Here is a 25,665-nt window from a genome sequence, read left to right as displayed (position 1 = left end):
GCACACAGTCTTCCAAGCCAGTTAGGTTGCTTCTTCGAGCGTAAGAAAATACTGATTCTCCCCAATACCACCAAGAATGGTTGCGGCTGAAATTTTGACCCTGAAACAATTACAAGATTGATACATATCTTTGCATACCGAGATTATATGTTATGGGATAGTTATGCATGCGAAGACGAAAGGCCCCCCTAACCCGAAACAAGATCGAAATGTGATTCAAATAACTTATCATGTTATAATCATATATTCAGCGGTATCAAAATTACAACGCAGACAATGCACGATATCATAACAATACACGGTGTATTGTTTGTATTCAACCCACAGACTGCGACCAATGGGTTAAATAGTCCTCTTTCCTCTGCTCTCAAAGGGTAATAGCAAACTTGTGAAAACCAAAGTTCCGTACCGTATAGCCCTGCGCAAATCCATAGCGGCACCGTCGTTTCTACATTGGCATAGCTTCCAACCAAGACACCAACGATACCACCGACACGATTCAATACCACGCAGAGACCATAGCCGGTGGCACGATGAGCACTCGGCAGGATTTCCGGGGTGTACGCATATATGGTACCGTAATAAATATTTGATGTTGCTGTAATTGCTGCAGATATCCCCACATTTTGTGCTGGAGTTCTGATTTGAGTGTATCCAAGCTGTAGGACAGTGGTAATTGCGGCACCTACAGCAAGGGTGCCTCGTCGTCCAAACCATCGCCTTTCGACAAGAAAACCAGCAATAATGGGGCCAAGTAAACCAGATAGTGTAGTTTGAATCATCTCCAGTATCGGCACCTCGAGATGCGAGATAGTAAGGCAAGAACAAACTATATAGGGGTGAGACGGTCCCGATGAGCAGCCAGTTAATAATAAACATCACCGTAGAATACGCTAATTTGGGCGTGATGAATAGACCAGAGAAATGACTCTCCAGCCGGGAACCAGACCATACAGATTTTTCAGTATGGAGGACGCGCCCCTGGGACTGTAGCTTTTCCAACGTCAATGAGAATGGGCGTTTGTATTTCTCCGATAGATTCAGTAGAATTAAGTATAGTTCTTCGTCGCGGTTTTGGCTGGTCAGCCATTTGGGCGTCTGAGCCATGCGAACAGCGAACAAACGGATGACACTGAGGACGAGGACCAGACCACCACAAGTAAAGTGAAGGTAGCGCCAACCCATATTGTCCGCTGCAGTGCATTCCATAGCGTCACTTTCGCAACTGAAGTTGCTCAAGAACGCCCATGCCAGCAGGCCTGCGATAGTGTATCCGATCGCCCACCATACAGACAGGAAAGTCACCAGCCAGGCATGCGACATGGGGAGAAACTCGAGAAAGTTAGTCGCGTCAAGAATGTAATTTCCTCCCGCCCCAGCCGAGTAGATGGCTACCCTACCAGAAGAGATCACTAGAAGTTAGCATTCATGGCTGATTCTCAATATCCACCCATTGATCCTAAAGCATGAGTGTGGATGGACGAACATGGCAGAGAAAGAGATATAATTTGGCATCCCACCAGCGATTAGAACGAATGCAGCACAGGCAAACAAGCTTGTATTAAATGCAAGTTTTCGTCCAATTACATCTGCCGAAAATCCCCAGAAAGCAGCGCCGACAAGAAGACCAATTTGTGAAGCAAGAGAAATGCCGGCGACATATTTGCTAGGATTTCCAAATTCCTGTGTGGCTGATGGCTGCGCGATAGATTGACAGACTACGAGGAGCTATCATTACCCAGTCAGCAAGATCGTGAAAGCCAATCAAAAGTGATAAAAGAGGGAAACCAAACTCACTGAATCAACAGCATATCCAAATCCATTTAAGAAAAATAATGTCCATTGAAATGGAGTCATGCCAATCTCATCAATTGCAGCGTTCACTAGAGCCATCTTTCTAGCCAACACCCCATCAACTTCTGTAGTATCGATGAGTTCACTCTGTAAGTCAATGGGACCATCAAAGCCGGTTGGGTGTGAGGAAGTAGGGTCATTGTCATTAGATCTGTCCACTTTGGCTGAAGCTGCTTTTTTAGATGCGACCATGATGTTCGTTGATTTCTCCCTTCAGTGAAAAGAAGTGATACAAGAACAAGGATTATGCCTATTTCAGATTGGAGGGTTGGCGGGTGGACGGGGACTCTTATGATCCATATATTTATTTGAATGATCTATGAATTCTGCACCTACTTATGCTTCAGGTATTTATAATGTGTCTCTTAGGTAATATCTTGATTGGCAAGCATAAATTATTCAATCTGAGGTGCCATACATTTAGATAAAGACTTATTATGAGGCAGCAATGAGGTGATCATAGATAAGAATCGCATGGGTTTAGTAAATTGTAGTCTACCACTCACCTAACTCACTGGAGAGACTAGCCGTACGTACATTTCCAGTACCGGGAAGGTGTTCGAACCTGTTGTTCTTGCTTCCTTATAGACTTGGTGCAATTCACCAGATATGATGCATATGTCGCAATAATAATCAATTTATAAATTATGTCGAATCTACGCAACAGGTTATTTACCATTGGGGGTTTTTAATTCGTCAACTTAAAGACAAAGATAACAAGTGACTATTAGTTAATCCAAGCCATTCGAGTTGGCATAAGTTAGTCTAACCAATGAAGGCCAGATATATCATCGACCCCAGTTTACCCTGGAATTTTCATTAATATTTCACTAGTATTAGATCTTTATTATAAGTTTATGGTATCATTGAGCCATTAGTATGGGGAAAGAAGTGGTGCTGTAGTTATTGTATTCGGTGAGGATTGGCCTTAATAATATGGTCAATATATTACACGCTGACAAACTGGAACAGAGATGCATCCTCAATACGTTCAACGCGGTCTGTCGTGGCATAGCTAGCCTTGAGGACAGAAACACGGTGATAGTATGCACCATCATACAAAACAAACATGCTTGGAAGCCCTCGAGGAATCAAAGTAAAACAATTGTCAGCTACAGATTGAAAGCCAAGGGAGTACCAATGCGCACATTTCGGGCATTTGCTCCATGCATTGTGCTGCCGACACGCTTCGGGCAGGTACTCTGTGGTGTCGGGTCTTAGTGTGACGGTAAGGAATCTGTCGCCTGATTGGATCCTCGTCTTCCCGTCATTCATGGAGAGGCGGAAGGTTTGTCCATTGCTGTATATATCCCCGCCAAAGAAGAGCTCGGACTTGAAGTCGCCTGCATCCCCTGTCCAGAGACAGTCACCAGTAAGGGGATAGAGACAGAAATACGCGTTGGGGTGGTAAAGATCAACACCATCCGCAGAGATAGGGTTGTGATCGTTAATGACCGGATCAGAAAGTGATGTGAGAACATTGACGTTGCTAAGGTCGTCAAATATGTTCATAGGATGAATCTCAAACATGAGCGCATCAAGAATGCTGGCTGTCCACGATCCACTCTGCGAAAGATACTGCACCCCACGGCAGATATAAAATACATCATCTCGATAGTCGGAATGGCTCTTCAAGTGGCCAATATAGGTGCCATTGTGGATTATCTTTTCCTCGTCATCGGATAGATAAAACAGGTCACCACAAAGGTGGTGGTTGGTATGGAGTTCGAAATTCTGGCCGTCATAGTGAACGGCGATATACTGGCCAGTAACTAAGAAACGGAATGGCCGATCTAGCGCCTCCTCGCTATCCATGTGAAGCCTGTGGTCGTTGTGAAATTCTGCATCATTTGTTAGTCTCAGTACTTTGTATAACAAACAAGGATAATACTCACTCTGATGACAAAAACAGTGTACTAGTTAAGTTAGTTGTTGTTAAATCTTTATGATAGTTAGGGTAGAGCTAGATTAATAACATAACCATCACCGCCTTTGTTCTACGCTAAGTGTCAGATAATCCGGATATCCAACAAGAAAGATCGGCCTCTTCATCTTGAAGGCCAGCTAGCCACCTTAGGATATTTGGGCACCTAGGTTTCAGCCCAAATATTTACCCCTCTTGATAGCTCATAAATGACCCCGCCAATATGTCTATATAAAAGCCCGATATGGGACCTGATATACTCAGACAGAGACAACAAAAAAAAAAAAACAGATACAATCTTGCTAGTCACTTCTTCCTTTCTTATACTTGTAAAATACATTCAGGGTTAGCCGGGAGTAAACCCGCCAATCCGACACTAAGTTAGTGCTTGTAGGTAACTAACTTATATAAAACCCTATCCTGATTAGGCTACAGTAGTTTATTGCCATGAATAGTTAGTTAACTTAGTTACTACCTAACGTAACTAACTTAGTATATACGGCTAGTGTATTCTAGCCTAAATTCAAATCTTGGTGGTATTGGGGAGAACCAGTATTTTCTTTTTGGTCTGAGCGCCGAGTCTAACTGTTGGAAGCCTGGTAATTAAGGCAGGCTAATCCTTTCTGGGATGCTGCTCAGGCAAGAATCTGGCCTATTAGAGAAGCTCAAATGTATACTAGTGCCTTGGCAGAGAGTAGCGATAAGGGGCCCACAACGAAGGGTATAAGCCCACGCCCACTCGTACATTGGTCAAAAACACAACAACATGGACAGACATACAATTTTGTTAAGCAAGAGGTGTTACAAGGATAATACACAATACACGGATTCCGACACTAACCCTAACTAATTGGTCGACGGTTTTGGCTCTTACACATAGTAACGTCCCGAAAAAGCACCAATTTTACGCCAGCAATTGCGCACTTAATTCATCTGCTTTGGATGTTATATTTTCAGTATATATGGATCATCTTTTAATTCATATTCGCCTTGTAAAGGGAATTGACTTTCGGCCATAGTTGTGGTTTCATTGTGGGTGTAGGAAGACGTGTTTTTTCCGCCTAATAAATTTTGTAAAACCACGCTGGCTGCTATAGGTATACCGGTAGGGACCTATCTGCTCCGCTCGTAAAAGCCCTTTCTCATTTTCTACTACGTAAATAGTTAACTATAAGTTAGTTAGTTAGAAGCAGCACACAAATTACATAAAAGTATTCAGAGACAAGGTAACTTAACTAACTATCCAACAACACATAGGCGTTTGAATCGGCCGAGGAAATAGTAGATCTGGTAACGTATCTCTGGGGTCAATGAAACGAGAATAGATCTGTCGTCAATACTGAATCTCAACAAACACTGTTCAGAAAGTCGCTAAGGTTGGCTAAGTTGCTATTTACCGACAATCCATGTCGAATTTTGTATGAGATTATTATGTGCGAAGTCAAGGTATATATCATGTATGGGATTCACAAAATTGTTTAATCTTCGATTCTAAGTCATACTTAGGTAAAGTTTGCTCTTTTCCCGACAGTTTTCACGACGTTTTTTGGTTATGCACGGTCCAAGGTTTGCCTTCCACATCTTCGGTCTCGTACAAACCGCACCTTTGGGTGGTGGAATCATGTAGAAGCATTGGTTGCATTTGATGAAGCGTAGGTAAGAGAAAACGATACACTCTTGACAGACTCATAATCATCCGTCGAATTTTCATCGCCAAAGATTTTTAGCGCGCGGAAAAGAAGACAGTAGTCTCCCGGGGGCGCAAAACTACCATCACTCAGTTGGCCATACCAGAAAACATGCCACGGGCCTCTTCCTTGTTCGTTGGCTGGGAAGTTGACGATTGAACCGACGATATCGACTCCAAGAACTTGAGTGGTATTTACTGTGGTATTGGAGTGGGCAGGGACCAGATCAACCCGCAGAATTCGGGTGCCGAATGAGTCAAATGATGCGGGAACAGGAAAATCGTACTGCTCCTTCTCCTCGTCCGTACTGTTTTGAGGCGGGAGTATGAACGCAAACCCGTCCGGTACAGCCGAAATGTTCATGTATCGAGACAAATATGTCAGATTGTCGGCGCTGTCGAATATAACGGCTTCCTTGAGACTCGATGCCACTCCCATATAGGGAAGAGAAAGTGATTCGTCATTAGTACCGTTCAGGGTAATGTATCCGCTGTAAACAGGTATACGAGATGCAGTCAAGTCAGTTGGGAGAGACGCCGTTACCTCTATGGAAGCGGATTCTCCCGCTCCGATCATTACAGTATCCGGGCTCACGGACAACTGGGCACTCGATGCGACAATTTCCGGGGCAGAGCCGACACTGAATGTTGACGGTACGGGGTCGCCATCAGCTGGCAATGTATAAAGCGTTCCACTAGATGTGTAGCCAATAGTATAAGTAACACTTTCACTGCCGGTGTTTGTGATTTCAAAGCACGCGGACTTCACGAAGTGCGCGGTGTCATTAAACGATATGCTAGAAATGTTCAAAACGCCCACGGCATGTGCCGCATTATAGACATTTAGGAGACCACCACCCTGCTGTGCAACCGGAGCAAGGTAAGGGTAGGTAGACACACCATCATTAAAGTCTTTAGGATCAGCGCTTGCTGATAGGATATTATTGATTGTAGCTGGGTCGGACTTCCCACGAGCCTCGATAAGAAGAGCTATGGAGCCCGCGACAAAAGGAGTGGCCATGGATGTACCACTCGCGACCATGTACCCGCCCAGGCTCAGTGGATACGTGGATAGAATAGAGCCACCAGGTGCGGCGAACTGGGGCTTAACATCAACCTCGAATGTTGGCCCCCAGCTGCTAAAAGAGCTAAGATAACCACCGGTCACATTGTTCACAGTGTTCTGGACCGAGAAGAGCTCGTAAACGGGAGTTATCATATTGACGGATACTTGAGAACCAGCGGCCATGGCCTCAGTCCATCGCGTTGCGAGCTCGGTAGTTACCATTCCGAATGAATCAATCCCGTATCCAGTACCGTTAATAGGGTATATTTCACCAGCCCTAGCAGAGTACCACATTATGTACTTGCCATTGGCATCTGTAACTTTTGCAACCATCCCAGAGCCATCAGTACAATAAGTATCGTAGGGTATAAGAGCGATTTTCCCATTGATATCGGGAATGGTAAAGTTGTCATTACAGGGAAGCGAGGTATCATTGCTGCCATTCAGAATATCGTAGAGCAAGTAAGTACCATTTGGGATATTGGCAGGAGTATATGGAATCCACCCAAATGTTTGAGTTGTTGAGTTGTTCGTAGACCATGTGGCATTCTTCACCAGCAGTGGAGTCATAATATTGTCCACTGATGCTACTGCAGTAACCCCGTTTCCTGTAGCAGCGGCAGAAGCAACAAAGACGCCAGTGTTACCATCGTTACCGGCGGCGATTGTACAAGGAACCCCGGCTTCTACAATTCGTGACACGACCATGGCCCAGGGTTCTTCACTCCAACCTGAGTTGCCTCCAATTGAGGCGGTAATTATATCGGCGCCAGCCTCATAAGCCATCATAAATGCCTGAATCAAAATGTCATCACTAGAACTACCAGTGCAACCAAAGACACGGTATATTCCGAGGGTCACGTTAGGGGCAACACCCGTGAATTCTGGAACAACAGAATCGGCGGCAATGATTCCTGCTACATGGGTTCCATGGCCAGCACAGTCCATGGGATCATCACTTGGCACGGGGATATTCTTTCCGGTATAGTCATCACCAACAAGGTCCGTCCCAAAGGCAACTTTACACCCGTGTCCAAAACATCCACCAAGGGCAGGATGATTGTAATCGATTCCCGTGTCAACAATTGCAATTTTTATCCCATCACCAAACAAGCCCTCGGCACGGAGTTTGTCCACCCCAGTCATGACGTGTGGGCTGAATATGTCCGGAGTAGTATTCGATGACTTTGAATTGGTAATATTAAACGCTGGATAAGGTTGACTTGCTACATATCCAGATGTTTCTGGAAGAGAGTAGGAGCGCACGGGATGCACTCTTCTCACAGAAGGTAACGACAGAATTTTCTGCAAAGTAGTCTTTTCATCACTGGTATTGCTCAGACTAAAAGATGCGCCTTTGAATAAAGAGTAGTCGAGAGTAATGAACGGTTTAGCGGCAATGGAATTCTCCGCAAGTGCTGTAAAGAACGAATGCGAGGTCTTATAGCTGATGGTTAGCGGAATGTCCCAAGTAATCTTTGAGCAAAGCGAGAACCCTCGGAGGCTTACAGTGACGCTATCCTGAAACTCAACCAGATATCTGCCGGGAATGAACGGCTCCCTTGAATTACCAAATCCATTTGCTCTGATCACTGAAGAAAAGAGACATGCTGACAGCGCCAGGAGTTGTGCTCCGCCTATCATGAACATCACCCCAGTCTGGACAGTTTTCGTCGACAGCTGTGATTGTTTCTCTCTAAAGATTCCAAAGAAGTGTTGTAAATTCTGCAATAATATAATGAGTGAAAACAAACTAAGACAGTCTCATGCTTAGTTAACTTGATAGAAATGGTCCTGGTTGGAGAGGTTGAGAGGAATTAACAGATATACGATGGAGAGCCAGCAAGCGTACTCTAAGCGCTATATTTGTCAATGGGATGACATCTAAAACGAAAGCAGCGAGGGTTCCTCTAGTTGTACCTCTAAAAGTTATGTTGCATCTCTTAATGCTTGGACTAAGTGACGGTCATCAAGGAAGTTAGCATTGCAACGATGTCACATAACATCTATACCGACCCTGACAGTTTTATTAGATTCCACGTCCATGATTTGGTCTCACGAGCTTCACGGAGGGCAGATATATCTAAACGTGGAGCCAAAAATTAATACATGTAAGCGCTCATTTTTGTTGCTCTTTGTTCATGAGTTATGATTCAATTTTATGGTTTAGTATGATATTTGGGTTTTAGGGAGTCGGCACACGATTGTCTCCATCATTATATCATTACCACGGCTTCTTCAAAATTCCTTCAATGCTCAGGCAATTATATCAAAAGGAATAAGGTCATACATTTCGTGATGTCTATGGTAGCATTCTGATGAATGCTGACGAGCGGCAAAAATTTCCATATTTTAATTGGTGTACTACTACGTAGGCCTCTTGGGTGTAATGGATCAAACATACAGGCAATTAGTCATTAAGCTGGGTGAGAAGATCAGAGAAATGACGGACTATTATCATGCCGACTAAACTATTAAGTGTAACCATAACTTGTCCAGTAAACTACACACTTGTCTTTCCAGGTAAGTGAACAATCTTCCGTGTTTGACAGTACTTGGAGTTAGATTCAAGTTATGATCTATCCACGCCCAAGTCCTCAACGATGGTTCCGAATCGTATTTGCTATCGAGTTGCCGGGACTCGCGGGAGCCTACCGTAAAGTAGAGCAAAATAAGCACAGTAGCAGGAGTCTGACTGTAGGGCCTAAAAGTATTTGGCGACGTTACATTGGCAGCTAAACAGCCGCTTTTTCCTTTTTTCCTCCCGATAATCTAGCCCCAAACATTTGGACCTGGGCCCTTCCAAGTTTCGGATTACTTCACTTCATTCGCATATCCAAAGCCAGCAAACATTGAATGTCAGGTGTTGGTATTGTCTTCCCTTAGAGCTTTTGACCACTAAAGTCGGGGTTTGTAGTTTCAATGCAACAATTGTTGTCCACACAGTTTATCACTTTGAATTGTGAATATGGATACGAATAAGGATCCTACAATCAACTTTACTTATGCCTTGCAAGCATCAAAAGACCGATCATCCCTATCATACATACTCCACTCTAGAGCTCGTTGATATGCTGAGATAATCAATGCCTAATCTTGCGTGCTGGCCATAACATCCATCCGTCAAAAGGCTTATCCATGCTATCCTCTCTTATACGTTAGGATACTACTAATTTGGTTTCGACCACAGCGGTAACTACGCCTCCTATTTGATTTTGCCTGCTTTCTCTCTTCTCCAATACCAAAATTAACACCGCATGAAGCGATAAGTGTGGCCTTAGAAGTGGAATGTCAAAGCACGCACAAGCAACGTTGATATAATTCAACCGATTGCCGAACAGATGGAGATCCTCTTCCATGCCAGGTACCTATGCATTTACTATGATGGAATGAGCACTATTCTATAGCCTGACAAATGCTATCGCTCCTTCTCAGTGCACTAATATCGAGGTCCTTAATGAACAAGATACAGAATGCGTAAACAAGGACGAGAAGATCAACATTGAATATCAGAACCTTTTCCTCGGCCGTGGTACCCTGACGGCATCTCTGACACGAATCAAAAAGCTCTTCACTGTGATCAGAAATTGGCAGAGTAGCGATTTGGATGTTAGGTAGTTCACAGGGGAAGTAGATCCTTTGTTCTATATACCCATTGACGGTCGAATTGTTGCAGGCTATTTTGAAATACGCACCTTGTATGCAATTACCCGACGAGATATAAAACTTGGGTCTCATCAAACATCAGTCCGGTATCAAAGACGAGTGTTTAAGCTAGGCAAGATCGCTTAGTCTGCGTGTTTCAAGGACCAATGCTGTCTGTGTGGAGCTCCATGATATATTGATATACTTATATCAAACAATATTTGGAAGAAACGAGCAATTTGTTCGCAGACATAAGGATATGTTATCATCAGGTTTTTATCCTTAGTAGGTATCCAACTAATATCTATGTAATTAATTGTACCTACTGTGCCTGTTCTTCTCTTTACTTGGAGTTTATACAACCGGATTGATACTTACCTAGGCATGTATCGCAAGGTTCAGGCGCACAAAATGCATATGCTAAAGAACCTAATGGCCAATATTGAGTACAGAGATCATTGGTTTCTTTCAGTGAGTCTATTTCTACAGATATATAATTCAATTGATAGATATTCAAAAGTTAAAGTCGATCGATTCATCGCCGATTAGTGTATTCTGTATATGGAAGGGTTTCATGAAGTCGTTAACACCTAGTCTGAGCAGGGAAAATAACGTGTACAGACCCTTGATGCGGATAATTATTGCGTTTGCATCAGAAGGGCCCATTATTGTGTGATGAAAGTACAAGTCTAAGCTGTCAAGACTGTGCTTGTCCGCGGATCTTATGGCATTGACAGTCGGATATTTTGACTTGACGGAGTCTCAACTGCTTTGAAATTGATAAAAGCGATTATTCCTCTAGTTGTTTCCTTATCAAAAGACGCCATTCCGTCTAAAATTGCACCATGGTATTTGCTGTATATTGCGTGATTTTGATAGTGGGTGCTGCATGATACTTCCTTAGACTCAGAAGAACCGAGTCCTGGACCTTTGACAACACTGACCTGTCTTCTTTTCCTTGCTTAAAATGCCATTTGAAATTTCATTTTCTTTCAAAGCACACAACTACAGACGAGACCTGTCACACTCAACAGCGGGGAAATAGAAGTACAACAACCTATTTGAATCGAGGTAGGATCGAAACGATGGCGCGAGCTCTCGAAAGATTAATACACATACAAAAAACGATATCACTGCCATCCGTTGCCGAGAGAAATTATACAGTGAAGGAACCATCAGAAAAACTATGGATACCGAGAGATCGACCTTTCGACCCAGTTCCTCCAGTTAAGGTAAGATGGTAGCTATAAATCTAGATATAACAGATTACGTTGACTTACTGGGGACTAGGTTATCATTGTTGGTGCAGGTATTGCTGGTATCGCTGCATCTATACTAATTCCTCGCAAAGTCGCGAATCTAGCTTACAAGATCTTTGAGAAGCAAGATGCCGTCGTACGTACCAATTCTGATTGACCTTCACTAAACCTAACAGCTAGGTCTAACGATACCACAGGGTGGGACTTGGGCGCAAAACCGCTATCCTGGCATCAGGTGTGACATACCCTCTCACAGTTACCGTAAGAAACCTTTGCTTGAATCTAGTTTTCGACCTATACTATGATTTTGTCTAACTTTGGTGTCATGGCTCCCAATATCCCGAATTACTTTGCAGTCGTTCAGGTGAGTCAAAACAAGTACTTGCAAAATATGGTGATAAGACTGACAGGACCAAAGGCAAATACTAACGGTCAGGGAGGAACATTCCCTCTTCAAACGGAGATATCTGCGACGTATATCTCCAAGATCATCCGTAAGGTTCAGAGCCAGGGCTACCGGGCTATCTACCCATCTCAAGAGGCGACGGCGGACTTCAATGAGATAATTACCGGATATTTTGACAATAAAGTGATTGGAGACGAGTGCGATGGTTGGTGGAAAAGTGGATTTGGCAAATCCCGACCTTTGGTGTCGTGGCCTGGCACGGGTCACCACAGATTTGACATAAGTCGGGAGCCACGCTGGGAGGACTTTGTCTTTGAGAGATCAGAAGAGGGGACGAGGAATAGGTTTGAGTACTTTGGCAATGGGTGGACCGAGCGTGAGAGAACCGGCGGCAATACGGCTCTCACAAGTTACCTCAAAGAAGTTGGAAAAATTGACATTGCAACCCTGCACGAAAACTGGAACGATTGATTGCAAATGAGTATAATATTGGCAAGACCATCAATATTAAGTAGACGAGGAGGAGGAAGTCTTTATTTCCCCTTGTATGCACCTGTATCTCGGTGTGCTAGTCATAATGAAGACTAATGAAGTAGTTGCTGCCAATTATATACTTTGTCTCTGATTTGTTGTAGTTATGTTGCGTATGGTGGTGTGTGGCAGAATCTAAGAAAACCCCATCAAAGTACGCAATCTGTTACCACAGCCTTTTCACCAAAGACACAGAGCAATCCATCCAGTGTTTGACTCTCAACAAATTGCTCAAATTGTAACTTCATCGTGTCTTTCCTATTTCAGCCACCTAGGGCTAAGCAACGCGATAAAACGCTAGTCCTAATACAATTTAGCGTCATGTTGTGGATCTCAGATTCTCGAGCGTGCTGCACTTTCCCTATTGGGCTTAGCGTGACAGCGCAACTGGCTTGTGAATCTTCTTCTCGATCATCCTTCCTTTCGTGCTCGACTCACCATTATCACGATAGACACTTCCTGCCTCATAGAACTTGCAGAACCATCTCTTTTGGCACTAATTTGGTAAAATGTCATCGGAGGATTTGTTCCCTTTTTTCGACCTAGAAACATTCGACTGGACACACAGTCTTTCGGCATCGTGTGATGATACGGTTGCTCCACAGAGCGATGGTATCAATAGATGGCCTCCGACATATACCGAGTTAGATTATGAAATGGTGCCCGTCAGTCATGTGCCCTTCGTACAGGCAAGAATGCCTGGGGCTTTTAGCGCACAACCGTCAGTGGACGCTCCTGGTTCTGTTTTGAATTCACCACGGCCAGTCGCTCATCATGGCCTCTTTGACAACCAAAGAGATGCATTTGAGGAGATTAATGAAGTTCTTTATAATCATACTCATGATCCACGAACAAACTCCTATCGGCCTCCCATGCCATGCCAGTACTGTCGAACGCATCGCTTACAGTGTCTAATCATTCGTACTACGAAAGCAAACCCCAACCCAATAGCCGCTTGTTCAAGCTGCGTTGCCTTGTTTAGAAGTTGCAGCTTAGCAGCAAAAACAAAAAGACATCCCTGTGATTTCGAAACTGATCACCCTGTTGTTGGCGGGCTTCATGGCATAACCGAGACAAATGTGCCTAACGATGGATTGACGCAGGGCTTTTCGAATCTGGTGGAAAAATCAGAAGATGCGTGGCAGAACCAGCAACCGGTCGAACAAAGCTTCTTACTTCCTAAAAGAACAAGTTCTCGCATGAGAGGCCAGACAAAGCCCTTGCGACAATGGTTCTTCGCCCATTCAGAGCATCCCTATCCATCCGAGGAGGATAAACAAGAATTGGCGCATGAGACAGGTCTTTCCAGGATGCAAATACAGAACTGGTTTATTAATGCGAGGAGACGGCAAAAAGTTCTCAATAAGAGCCAAAAGTCCACCATAACTCGATCGGGCTCACCCATGCCCAAGCCGATCCTTTCTCACATGAGCCCTTTCCAAAGATGGCGCAATTCACCTCCGGAAGATGGTCACGCGCCCCTGGATCTTGTCAAGCAGGCTGCAAACTTACAACCGCACTCCTCTTCTATCCCATCCAGCGATTTAGACACTGATCAACTAAAACTGCACAACTCGTATGATAGTCGTTCTACTTCTACGTTCGCATCATCTACCGCATATTCAGATTCGTCCGAGTCTATCTCATCTTTCGATACATTTCCGTCCACCGACAGCCAATTGCTGGAACAAGGCTTAGGCTCCGTACCTAACATTGGACCACCAACCTCCAAACTTTCAAGCGATACTAGTTCGATGCGGTATCAATGTACATTCTGCACAAGCTCTTTCAAAAGGAAATCTGACTGGTGTCGGCATGAGATTTCAATTCATGTCCAGCTTGATATGTGGGTTTGTCAGCCACAAGACTCGACTATTTGGAACTTCGATTCTATCCACCAGCAATGTACCTACTGTGGGATTAATCTTCCCTCGCAAGAACATATCGCGTCCCATGATTTTGAATCGTGTGCGGAGAGACCACTTGGGGAGAGGACCTTCGCTCGCAAAGACCACTTGTTACAACACCTGAAGAAATTTCACGGCTGCCATAAGTGGTCCGGTCAATGTCTGGACCTACATCGTAGTCGCCGCAAAACACTGAATAGTCGGTGTGGATTTTGTGCCGAAACATTTGTCACATGGAACGAGCGTGTGGATCATTTGGTGCGTCATTTCAAGCAAGGCTCACAAATGAAGGAGTGGATTGGAGACTGGGGATTTGACCTAGCTACAATGCGTTTCTTAAAGCGCGCTACATTGCCCACTGATAGGTCTGGTAATCCAGCGGACATGCAAATCATGTCAGACGACTGGTTCAAAGACTATCTGGTTGATTGAATTACGCGAGTAGTTGTGTGGAAGTACTTTACATTACGTATTAGGCAATGGCTTCACAAGTACCATTGAGAGCGAGCCCGCTCAAAATCCGGAGCAGGTTACATCTAAATGCTCCATGGACAATCTTTGAGAGCTTCAATGCAATTGGTCAAACCCCGAAAGCTTCTGGTGCACACATTCGTCATTCAGCATCCGCAACTGCGTCACATTCAATCTCGACAAGCATGTTCGGATCACAAAAGCCGCCGACTATCACCATCGTTGCAGCCGTACCAATGTCACCCCCATTCTGTCTGCCTAGAATGTCCTTGAAAGCTCCGGCCACTGGGGAACAATCTTCCTGTCGCTGCACGTACATTTTAGTTCGCACAATGCTCTCTGCACCTCGGCCGCCCAATTCTTGAATGAACTTTATGATCTGTTCGAAGGTATAGCGTGCCTGCTGTCGGGCATCGCCGGGGAAGAGAATTTGCGGTGCGTCCGGTGCTGAGTTGGGGTCGGTTGCGGTAGAACCAGAAACGTAAATCAATTGGCCATGGCGAACTGCTCGATAATGTCCGATGCTAAGCTCCCACGGCGAGTCGGTGCCATAGAATTGCTTTTTTGTCTCTAAAGACATTTGGAAGAAGGTTTAAACGTGGTCTAGATTGAGGATTCTCGACGTGATCTACTGAAATTTTCGCCTTCCAAGCGTGACAATGATCTCCAAGGGTCAGCCGAAGCGTGGCGATGATATACTACCCGTGGTCTGCGAAAGGATCATATGGAACAATAAAAAAAAAGGCAATCTCACTCTATGACTCATTTTTTAACTTCACGTATTTATTGTCCACTCCGGTGATTTCTGTTGGAAGCCTGCTAATATGACCGAGGCTAATCTCAAAACGGTCAGGACTTTCAGCCAATAAGAGGCTGTAAAATGTATATTAGCATCTTGGCAAATACCCACGATAAAGGGGAAAGAACGAGTAAAAAAAGGGCGACGTGGGGGCCCAACATAGTCAACAACAAGGACACATCGACTCACATATCAATTTTGTATGGGAACCTATGTTACCCGTTTACTAGCATATACGTGGATTCTGTTGGATTGGCGGGTTTACTCCAGGCCAATCCTGAATGTATCTTACAAGGATAAGAAAAGAAGAAGTGACTAGCAAGATTGTGTGTATTGTGTTCTCTCTGTCTGTCTGAATACATCAGGTTCCAAAGCCGGGTTTTTATAGACATCTGGTGAGCTGGTTTTATCGAATCCGGCATGTAGGGTTGACATCATTTGTGACCTATCATGAGGGGTAAAATTGGGGGCTATAAAGTAGAGCTTCTGATTGACTGCCTCATTTGACTGCCTCTGGATATCCGGATTATCTGACAGATTCCAACAATTTCCCCACCTTGGGGGTTAGGGTAATCACGATAAGGATCCTGCGCCCTCTGACTACAAGCAGTCCCTTGATACAGAATATTTAGAACAACCATTGGAAATTACTTGTAACAAACGGACTTTGATTGCTCATGCAAAAATGTCGGCCTATCGAAAACCTGTACTGTTCCAGGAGACTACTGTTTCGAGGAGACCAACTCGTCTAGACCTGGACAAATTGATATACTTTCACCGTGGGCTTCCAGGCTACTCAAAAACCAGACTAATAGACCTACCTGAACTAGCTATGGAGCTTAATGTGAGGAATGTATTCATGAAAGACGAGAGTGATCGATTTGGTCTTCCTTCGTTCAAGATACTGGGAGCGTCATGGGGTACATTCACAGCGATATGCTCACTTTTAGGCCTCCCTCAAGATTCGAGTCTGGACCACCTATTGAAAGAAGCGACGAGCTGCAACGTGAAGCTTTTTGCTGCTACCGATGGTAACCATGGACGAGCAGTGGCACGTATGGGTCGTCTACTATCACTAATCACATCCATTTATGTTCCATCCGATTTAGAGGACCATGCGAAGCAACTTATATCTGGGGAAGGAGCCCAAGTAATCACATATGACGGTGATTACGATGGTGCAGTACAAGCAGCTACCAAAGCAGCTGAGATTACCACAAATGGACTTCTCATTCAAGACACGTCTTTTCCAGGGTATGAAGACATACCCTCCTCCATCACACAAGGCTACTCCACAATCTTCAGGGAAGTCGACGATGAATTACAACTTCGAGGACTGCAAGTAGATGTTATTGTGACCCCAGTGGGCGTTGGATCACTTGCTCATGCCGTTGTGCAGCATTACAAGACACTGGGTATGCCAGAAACGACAAGGGTCGTCACCGTAGAGCCAGATACGGCAGCTTGCTTCTACAGAAGCCTGCAGAGAAAGAACCCAGCTAAAATATCAACCGCTCACACTATTATGACGGGAATGAATTGTGGAACGGTGTCGCATGGAGCATGGCAAGACTTATGCCACCTTGTTGACGCCAGTTTGACAGTATCGGATTTCGAGGCTCATCAGGCAGTGCAATATCTCAGAACACAGAAGATATCATCCGGCCCCTGTGGTGCCTCTAGCGTCGCAGCATTACGGCGTCTTACGATATATGACCGGGCGCACCTAGGCCTTCATCCTGACACAGTGATTGTTCTTCTGAATACTGAGGGCGATCGTCCGTATGATACTCCTCTTGATGTTTCAACAGATGATCCGGTAGAATTGACTCGCTTATTGACCCGAATTCAATCTACCAATCTCACTCTGGCATCGACTCAAAGGACTCGGGAAACTTATATAGTAGATTTTATCGAAGCATGGCTGCAGCACAGAGATATTGAGAGCTGCCGCTTGAATCAATATTTAGTCGTCCTTCCATCATCGGGATTGTTCCAGGGAGGATACAAGGCTCAAACTTCATGCTTAACAGCCATACAGATACTGTCAGCTTATCAAATTATCCTTCTCACCCATTAAGCCGTGATCTTGCAGTCTTCAAATTGAGCTTCACACTGTGCCTGGTCAAAATGCGCAATCTATTACCAGAGAAATAGAGAGCTTGTTGGCGAAAATTGCAGAAAATCAACCGCAGTTTAGATTCAAAAGGCCTTGCGTACTTTTTTCTCGGTCGGCCTTGAAGCTTGACTCTGGGCACCCTTTTGAGCGTTTGGCCGCAAAAGCAGCCGGAAACGCCTGTGAGCAATCTGTGAAGCCTATCGGACTCCGATTCCGGTGTGATACGACGCCACTGGATGCAAATGGGATACCAACAGTTGTCTTTGGGCCAACAGGTGATGGGCTTCCTAGTGACGAGGAATGGATGGATGTGGAGAGCATTCGTAAGACGGAGAGGATGATTAGTTCACTTGTGGCTGAGTTTTGTGGATAGCTTCATGATACCAGGGTCACTGTTGCGTCTTGTATTGGCTCTTCAATATATCAGAGTTTAAGCATAGAAAAGCAAAGATGAATTAGATTAATGATCGAAGAACATGTTTGAACACAACACATTAAACTGTATCGAGAAACTACAAGCGGGATGAATGATGGCGTGATTTTTAGTTGTTATTGGGTCGAAAGAGGAGAGGATGTAACCTTTCTCCGTATTAATCCACCTCTTATCTCACTAGACAATCAACAAACATTCTCTATTTTTCTCTTACTCGGCAACACAAACTTTCTGTTATTTGCATAGTTTAAATACATCGGAAAACCGCCAGGATGGCGGAGTTCGACGATGTCAAGGATGCAATACATACAGACACATCGGCGGTGCCATCACGACATGTTGACAATGAAGATGGGTGGTTTGTCGACAAGCATGAACGTGAAGATCTGGTGCGAGGTCTAAAACAGAGACACGTGCAGATGATTGCAATTGCCGGCGCTATCGTAAGTAGTTATCTCTATTTCGATCATTTTTGTGATTGTCGCGTTCTAATGATACATATGCATCCAGGGAACAGGTCTTTTTCTTGGGCTAGGCAAGTCCATCTCCACGGCAGGACCATTGGGGGCGCTTTTGGGCTATATGTTAGTCGGTGCTATCGTCTGCGCGGTTCAGTTTGCCTTGGGAGAAGTCACTGCCCTCTTTCCTGTCACTGGATCGTTTGTGCGCCATTCTGAGATTCTCGTGGACCCGGCTTTGTGTTTTGCTATCGGATGGAATGTGGTTTATGGAAATTTCCTGTCCGTTCCCAGCGAGATTTCAGCGGCTGTTGTACTCATCCAGTACTGGAACGACAACATCAATCCAGCAGTATGGGTGACCATCTTCATTGTACTATCGACCCTGGTAGCAGTGATTTTCATTGGTGTATACGGCGAGGTTGAATTTTTCTTCGCTGTACTCAAAATCTTACTTGTGATTGGCATCGTCATCATGGGCCTCGTTATTGACCTGGGCGGTGTCCCCGGGAAACCAAGACTGGGCTTTCAGTACTGGAATGCACCAGGTCCGTTTGTCGAGTATATTGCGGAAGGCTCATGGGGTCAGTTTCTAGGCTTCTGGGCCGTCATGTCCAACGCCGTTTATTCCTTTGCGGGCGTTGAATCCCTCGCCATGGCGGCAGCAGAGACCAAGAATCCACGCCACAATATTCCCAAGGCCTGCAAACGTGTATTTGCTCGGATTACTATCTTCTATGTGCTTGCTATCCTGATCGTTGGAATGCTTGTATCCAGTGATGACGAGCGACTCAGTAATGACTCCGGGACCGCTGCCCAGAGTCCTTTCGTAATTGCCGCTAGCGACGCTGGCATCAAGGCGATACCATCCATCGTCAACGCCGTGGTTTTGACATCTGCATGGTCATCATCAAATCAAGCAATTCTCGCGGGAACACGTACACTATACGGACTTGCCGTAAAGGGCCATGCGCCAAAATTCTTTCTGTGGACAACGCTGTATGGAATTCCATATATGTGCGTGGCTGCGCAAATTGCCTTCTCTTTCCTGGGTTACATGTGTGTATCTAATGATGCTCTTAATGTCTTTTACTGGTTGCTTGATTTGACAGCTGCTGGTGTTTTGGTCTGCTGGATTACCATCTCGTTGAACCACATACGCCTGATTCAAGCCCTGAAAATACAGGGTTATCCCCTCCATGTCTTACCATGGCACAACTCATGGACACGTAAGTCACTGAAAATTGCTGAGTGCTTTAATTGGTATTGTACAGCAGTCAACTGACGCTATTCCTAGCCTATGGATCGTGGTTTGCACTTGTATCATGTGTTATCATTCTCTTGACGGGGGGTTTCACTGTCTTTACATCGGGAAACTGGGATCCCTCCAGTTTTGTATCAAGCTACCTGTAAGTTATTTTTTTCAACATCTGAGCATCTCGCCGTGCTGGTATTAAGCATGCCCAAATACAGAGACATCCCGTTGGTGCTCGTGGCTTTTGGGGTCTACAAGTTCCTTCGACGAACGAAGTATGTCTCTTTGAGAGATATTCCCATCGCCCAGGCTCTAGAGGAGGCACGAAATGATCCCGAGAACGTACCTATTGTTAAGGTAAGGTGGTGGGAGCGATGGAATTTTCTATGGTGAAGCTCTTGCTTTTCAATCCATATACCAGATTAATACGCAATGAACCAGGGCGCACGTCTACAGAGTACATCCATCTAGTCCCATCAAGATCTAGAATATCACTGGTAACGACTTTTTGCCACTGACTGGATGCTTCCTTACGTGAGAAAAACCAGACGATGAACACTCGAGTACAATTAGCTCATAAATGGAGTATTGATTTTACCCATTATTCACTAAACTGAAAGATAGAGATTGTCGCAACATTTTTTTTTCCAGAAAATCAACAAAGAAAACGCTGATAACCAGCACTGACTCGCCAATCTACCTCAGCCTACCTAATAGTGTACTGACCACCGACAGTGCCGCAGGAACTTTACTTAACCAAATGCCATTCGGGGGTGGTGTACGTAGATTTGCAAAGCTTTAATTAGGCTTTAAAATTACAGTTTCCGAACTTTGGATGGTAAGGGAGTACTGCGCAGATCGCTCTTGAATTCTTGGAAATACCTGATTTCATGTACTCAGAACGCGCTGAATGTAACCATGCCACACAACCCATGTCGAGTCTAAGCCTCGTAAACACGCTAGTCGGGCCTTATGCCCTTAGCCTAGCAGTTCAGCACCCATGGCCAATCAACCATTCAACTAGATGATATGGCGTTGGGTTGTCAATGATTAGTCTATGCGTGGTGCATAACTGGTCACATATTGTAAGCTACACATGTAGGTATTTTGCATCATCCACAATAGCCCCTATTGGAAAATATATCTATTGGAGATCATCCGTCATGATGTCTTGTTAATCTTCTTATCCTTTTTGAACCGAATAACCCTTTGACTCTCAAAAGATACTACGCATATCATCATGGAAAATCGAATCTGGATACTACTACAGCTACTGTTTGTTGCTGTCATGGCAAGCGCACAAACACAGTCCGTTGGGTAGGCGTGTTCCTGAGCCCCTAGGTGAAAGGAAAGCAATGCTGATACTATCCAGGAACTCGTCGTGTCCTCTACAAGACGAAACTAGTCAGCTTGATGCATCAAAATCAGGCGAATTGAATCAAGCTTTGCTGTCTGCCTATAATAGTTTTAATCAAAACCCCACGTATTCGCTGGCGAATGCTGTATTCTCCTCAGCGATGGATTCTTTTCCATCATCTGTGTCTGCATCTTTATCCTGCTCAGGTTACGATGGAATAAATCTCAACTCGCTTCCTGCATGGCTCACAGCTGTTCCCACCTCATACATCAGCGAAATTCTTCAGGAGCAATCCGCATATTCATCGATTATCAGCTCTTTCGTTGCTGAGGCATCAACAGGCACTGCAAGCAGTGTGGATGTTAGCCTTCCATCAAGTGCTATTGCGACGCAGTCATCACCGACGACGCCGGGGTCTACACCCTCCATAATGTCGGCAACCTCTATACAACCGCCAAGTCCGACTCCATCAACAGGAGGGGTGGCAAGAACAGTAACAACCAATCTGAGAGGCATATTACTACTAGCTGCGTCGGCTTTATTGTTCCTGCTCTGAAGCTTGAAGAGAGAACAAGTTCCTAATTGGCCATTCACCATCTTATTTCCTGCCTGTGAAGTAGATAGCTGTATGCCCTTGCAATGTCAAAGGGGGTTTCACTACGTCATTCCTGGCAACGCAACCGTATAAGCTGATTTCAGGATTCATCCACTAAGTGTCATGACTATCTGTTTGTATAATATTAACTTAAATGTGACGGTTTTGATTGGTAATACCATAAAACTTCCATTGGCTATCAAATATTCGGCCCATAACATGAATACAGATGAACCGGGGATTGAAAATTATAACCGAGACACTCATTGTCACAATCCCCCAGTCTAGCCGGCATAAACTCGGGGCGTGGCTGGTGTAGCACCTGGGTAAAAGGAGTTAGGAACGGTCGGAATAGCAATTGGTGTGGTAATTCCCAAGCCGGCGGTGATCTTCCCTGGCATCGTTGTTGCTGCATATCCTGAAGGTGCGGATGTGACTGTAGAGGTCACAGTTCCATACTGGGTGTGTTGTGTCCCTGCATGAAGACAATAACCCGAGCCCCAAGCATTGGCACACTTGTAATACTCGGTGCTACCGGATTCGGTCCACATGTTAAAATCCTCGATGATAATGTTGGTACAAGCGTTTGTCGAAGGGCACCAGACGTATAGTGGAGGTCGTTGAGCCCCATTTGCACATGTTCCTTTCCAGTTGTTAAACGTGATGGAATTATAGAGAATGCCGCTTCCTCCTTGACTAGCCAAGCCGGACCAGTATGCATTAAGGTAAAGTGAATATGCATTTTCGTGTCCGATAAAGTTTTGGAGTGTGACATCCGTTACTATGTGGATTTCAAGCCAGGTTAGTGATTCACTTTTACACTTTACTTGAAACCAAGAGTAATACGACCATGCTCACCTTCCCCCGATCCACCATTGCTCCTAGTATGAGAATTAGACTTGTTATTCATATGGAAAGATTCAAGGTAAGACTTACTTGAACATAAACATCTGATTGGAATTCACAGTGTAAATATTGTTGTAGAGAATTTTCGAGATGTCTCGAAGAAGGCTGTTAGTTATTCCTAGCATTTCTTAACGTTGAGCCCGACTTACTGGTGTCATTGCCTAATGAACCCATACCACAACCTCCAGACCAATTGCAGTAAATGTTTTCAACTTGAATATGATTGGATGGGTTTTTAACGGTAACGCATTCATCCTTGTTGGTGACTTCCACATCATGCACCCAGATGTCGAATCCCCACAAGTCAATACCATCAAGACCACCCTTGTTACCACCCCTGATAATCATGTTGTATACCTCTCCCTGGTTGCAAGTGTCGAGGGTCAAATGGAAAGCAGGGGAGTCAACAAAAGCAATATCATGAATCGCAAAATTTGTAACTAAGATCCATTAGCCACAGAATGTCTGCCAAATGATCCTGCCTACGTACCATCGTAAAGACGCAAGAGACGCGGACCATATTGTCCTTGCTTGTGGAATTGGTACCCGTAGCCTTGGATCGCACCCACGCCACGGGAAGAGTAGATCTCAAAATCAGTGCTATGCACAATATAAATCATGTTTCCTCCAGCAGTGCCAGTTCGCACAAGTATACCATCCAAGTTAATGGCCCATGCGTTTCCGCCCTTCAATGTGACCCAGGTAGCCATAGCAAATGTTCCTAGTGGAATATTAACTACACCACCAGAAGCGCATGCCTCAAAAGCGGCAAGAATAGCTGGGCCGGCGTCGGTCTTGCCATCGGCTACAGCTCCATAGTGCGTGATATCACAAACCTTTGTCGCCCATTTGTCATCGTATGAAGTTAAAGGGCCAATGGGATAGGCTGTAGCGTCTGCCAGTTGTCCGAGTGCGACAGAGGCACAGCTCAGTGCGAGCACGATGCTTTTGATGTGCATTGTGTTTATGTGATTGCTTTTCTAGTGACCAAACTACGAAGACATGCAGCCACTGATTGTGAGTACTTACTATCCCAAGGCTCATGGGGGTCTCTTCGATTAGGGTATGGTCAGTTTATATAAGGGAGTGTCGTTATCAGTCAGAAGACATCGCATCTCAGGTTAATCAATCTGATCCAGGACTTTTACCCGTCTTTTCTCCACTTGGTATTCTCTTGCACATGCTCCTTTACTGAATAAAACAGGTGGGCAGTAATTGACTGACCAGTAAATATGGGTCAGACCCTATATTATACTGCCCTTATGATATAGAAAGTCAACAAATATCAGAGATTGAGAAACCTAGCATTGGACCTCCACCATTTCATGAAGGAATAAATAATAGCACATCCTATAATCACCCTAGAAACAGAAATACCAACGATCTTAATAGAACCAAAGATCAAAACATTACCTGAAATTTCTGTAGGCTTGCCAGAAATTGCGGAGTGTCGTTCCCACCGCATGGACAAGGGGTCGAGAAATGCTATGCCTAAAACAACAATCAGCCACTCGGCATATTGAAGCTAAGATTAAAAGTAAGCTTTTGGCTCCAGAGTCCACAATCTAATTCATGGGAAATTTAAGGTATTGCTTCATGTTTCAGGGTTACATCGCCTCAGGCCACGGAGCGCTGCTGATGTTGTGGAGAATGACGATACTCCTTCAAACAAAGTTTCGTTATGGACTTTCAGTGGCTTCACGGGACAGTCATGGCTGGTATTGCCCCCATCGTAGTTTGTCGGTACTTTGTCATTATCTTTGGCATGTACAGGACGGCGACTCGCAGAGAACGTGGGGTTCGGTCATAGGTGCCCCATTTGTGTCCAAAGACGCCCGTTGTTTTGAAAACTTAGGACAAGCTAATTGATCCTTTAAAATCACTAGCCCAGAGTTTATGGGTGAAGTAAGCAATTTAAGCATTCCCGATCACGTCATCTAGGTAAGCAGGCATATCCTATCCAACAAATACTAGTTTGCCCGAGAGAGATGAATATATCTCTCAGAACCTGAGCTAACCAAGGCCCATCTCTCAACAAATTCAAAATGATCTCCATCGTGGACTTCCAAGGTTTAGAGAATCACTTACATGCAAAAGTACAATAACAAGTTCGCTTATGAAGTATGTTCAATAATTCAATATTTTCAACTGGTTGAGGGTAAATCCATTCAAAAATCCTATTTCCCAGCGTTTCGGAAGGTACCTCATTTTGTCCAAATCTCTATTGTGTCTCTTATATATGATATACCCCATTGAAGGGGTTTTGATTGTCAATACTGCAGGATGGCGAAGAAGAAGAGATGTCTTTACCATCGACTATGGACTTCCAGATGTCATCATCATGAAGAAGTTGCCCCAAATCTACACGAGCAACAGTCGGTTGCAGGAAACCGTCGTTTCTATGTATCTTCGTAGGTGCTGTTAGAAAGAATTGATGAAGTCCGCACATTTTAGAGCGCCTCCAAAAGCCTGTAATCCTTCTTAAATCCGTTTGGGCTCATACTGACTTGCCTAAAGTGATTCGAGGACTTTAGGGTTGAGACATGCATGTGATATGGATTACCCGATTCGGCAACATCCTCGGCTCATTCAGAGATAGCTTTGACTCTTGAGACGCGATCGAACTGGACGTTTTTCCCTGGGCAAGAATGCGATTTGTTTCCTTCCATCAATAAATATTATGTGAACCAGTCTCAAGACGTGAATGGATATCGCGACACGCATATCATGTCTTCCAGCTTCCCGTATCGCTTCTACGCGAGGCACGTGAAACTTCTGAGGCTGCGCCCGGGTAGACTAGTTTGGCTGCTTCTTGCGATTCTGAATGTCAAGTGTCTGCCCTTTGTATGGCATGTAAGTACCCAACAGATATGAGCTTGGCTCAATATGAAACTACTTCATCATCCAATCGCACTCCTATTTATTGCGTGGCTTCCAATGTTAATCAAGACATTTTGTGTAGTATCGATTCTTCGCACCCCTCATAGCGGCCG

General features: G+C 44.6%; 10 protein-coding genes across 10 annotated transcripts; 5 read left to right on the top strand and 5 right to left on the bottom strand.

Moving 5' to 3' along the window:
- Positions 1-239: 239 nt before the first annotated feature.
- EYB26_008611 (uncharacterized protein) lies at positions 240-2,046 on the bottom strand (the record flags this gene model as incomplete). The annotated part of the gene is made up of 4 exons (XM_054267862.1): positions 240-797; positions 955-1,396; positions 1,487-1,728; positions 1,798-2,046. 4 exons carry the CDS (start codon positions 2,044-2,046, stop codon positions 240-242), a joined length of 1,491 nt encoding a protein of 496 aa, XP_054123837.1.
- Positions 2,047-2,802: 756 nt separating this feature from the next.
- On the bottom strand, positions 2,803-4,118 carry EYB26_008610 (uncharacterized protein; the record flags this gene model as incomplete). Its single annotated transcript, XM_054267861.1, has 3 exons — positions 2,803-3,695; positions 3,750-3,770; positions 4,106-4,118. The coding sequence occupies 3 exons, from the start codon at positions 4,116-4,118 to the stop codon at positions 2,803-2,805; spliced, it is 927 nt and encodes a 308-aa protein (XP_054123836.1).
- A 1,279-nt stretch (positions 4,119-5,397) lies between these two features.
- On the bottom strand, positions 5,398-8,175 carry EYB26_008609 (uncharacterized protein; the record flags this gene model as incomplete). Its single annotated transcript, XM_054267860.1, has 1 exon — positions 5,398-8,175. The coding sequence occupies one exon, from the start codon at positions 8,173-8,175 to the stop codon at positions 5,398-5,400; it is 2,778 nt and encodes a 925-aa protein (XP_054123835.1).
- A 3,086-nt stretch (positions 8,176-11,261) lies between these two features.
- Positions 11,262-12,312, top strand: EYB26_008608 (uncharacterized protein; the record flags this gene model as incomplete). The annotated part of the gene is made up of 4 exons (XM_054267859.1): positions 11,262-11,408; positions 11,467-11,571; positions 11,722-11,799; positions 11,854-12,312. 4 exons carry the CDS (start codon positions 11,262-11,264, stop codon positions 12,310-12,312), a joined length of 789 nt encoding a protein of 262 aa, XP_054123834.1.
- A 569-nt stretch (positions 12,313-12,881) lies between these two features.
- EYB26_008607 (uncharacterized protein) lies at positions 12,882-14,711 on the top strand (the record flags this gene model as incomplete). Its single annotated transcript, XM_054267858.1, has 1 exon — positions 12,882-14,711. One exon carries the CDS (start codon positions 12,882-12,884, stop codon positions 14,709-14,711), a length of 1,830 nt encoding a protein of 609 aa, XP_054123833.1.
- Positions 14,712-14,892: 181 nt separating this feature from the next.
- Positions 14,893-15,330, bottom strand: EYB26_008606 (uncharacterized protein; the record flags this gene model as incomplete). The annotated part of the gene is made up of 1 exon (XM_054267857.1): positions 14,893-15,330. One exon carries the CDS (start codon positions 15,328-15,330, stop codon positions 14,893-14,895), a length of 438 nt encoding a protein of 145 aa, XP_054123832.1.
- A 904-nt stretch (positions 15,331-16,234) lies between these two features.
- EYB26_008605 (uncharacterized protein) lies at positions 16,235-17,629 on the top strand (the record flags this gene model as incomplete). The annotated part of the gene is made up of 1 exon (XM_054267856.1): positions 16,235-17,629. The coding sequence occupies one exon, from the start codon at positions 16,235-16,237 to the stop codon at positions 17,627-17,629; it is 1,395 nt and encodes a 464-aa protein (XP_054123831.1).
- A 744-nt stretch (positions 17,630-18,373) lies between these two features.
- Positions 18,374-20,207, top strand: EYB26_008604 (uncharacterized protein; the record flags this gene model as incomplete). The annotated part of the gene is made up of 4 exons (XM_054267855.1): positions 18,374-18,544; positions 18,612-19,788; positions 19,857-19,968; positions 20,033-20,207. The coding sequence occupies 4 exons, from the start codon at positions 18,374-18,376 to the stop codon at positions 20,205-20,207; spliced, it is 1,635 nt and encodes a 544-aa protein (XP_054123830.1).
- An 847-nt stretch (positions 20,208-21,054) lies between these two features.
- Positions 21,055-21,727, top strand: EYB26_008603 (uncharacterized protein; the record flags this gene model as incomplete). The annotated part of the gene is made up of 2 exons (XM_054267854.1): positions 21,055-21,131; positions 21,187-21,727. The coding sequence occupies 2 exons, from the start codon at positions 21,055-21,057 to the stop codon at positions 21,725-21,727; spliced, it is 618 nt and encodes a 205-aa protein (XP_054123829.1).
- Positions 21,728-22,050: 323 nt separating this feature from the next.
- On the bottom strand, positions 22,051-23,631 carry EYB26_008602 (uncharacterized protein; the record flags this gene model as incomplete). The annotated part of the gene is made up of 5 exons (XM_054267853.1): positions 22,051-22,547; positions 22,625-22,647; positions 22,703-22,766; positions 22,822-23,112; positions 23,163-23,631. The coding sequence occupies 5 exons, from the start codon at positions 23,629-23,631 to the stop codon at positions 22,051-22,053; spliced, it is 1,344 nt and encodes a 447-aa protein (XP_054123828.1).
- Between the last annotated feature and the right edge of the window lie 2,034 nt (positions 23,632-25,665).

The sequence above is a fragment of the Talaromyces marneffei genome, chromosome 6 (assembly GCF_009556855.1).
Source record: "Talaromyces marneffei chromosome 6, complete sequence".
Classification (NCBI taxonomy): domain Eukaryota; kingdom Fungi; phylum Ascomycota; class Eurotiomycetes; order Eurotiales; family Trichocomaceae; genus Talaromyces; species Talaromyces marneffei.
Note: the sequence above shows the minus strand (reverse complement) of the source record. Positions and strands in the feature narration are given on the sequence as shown.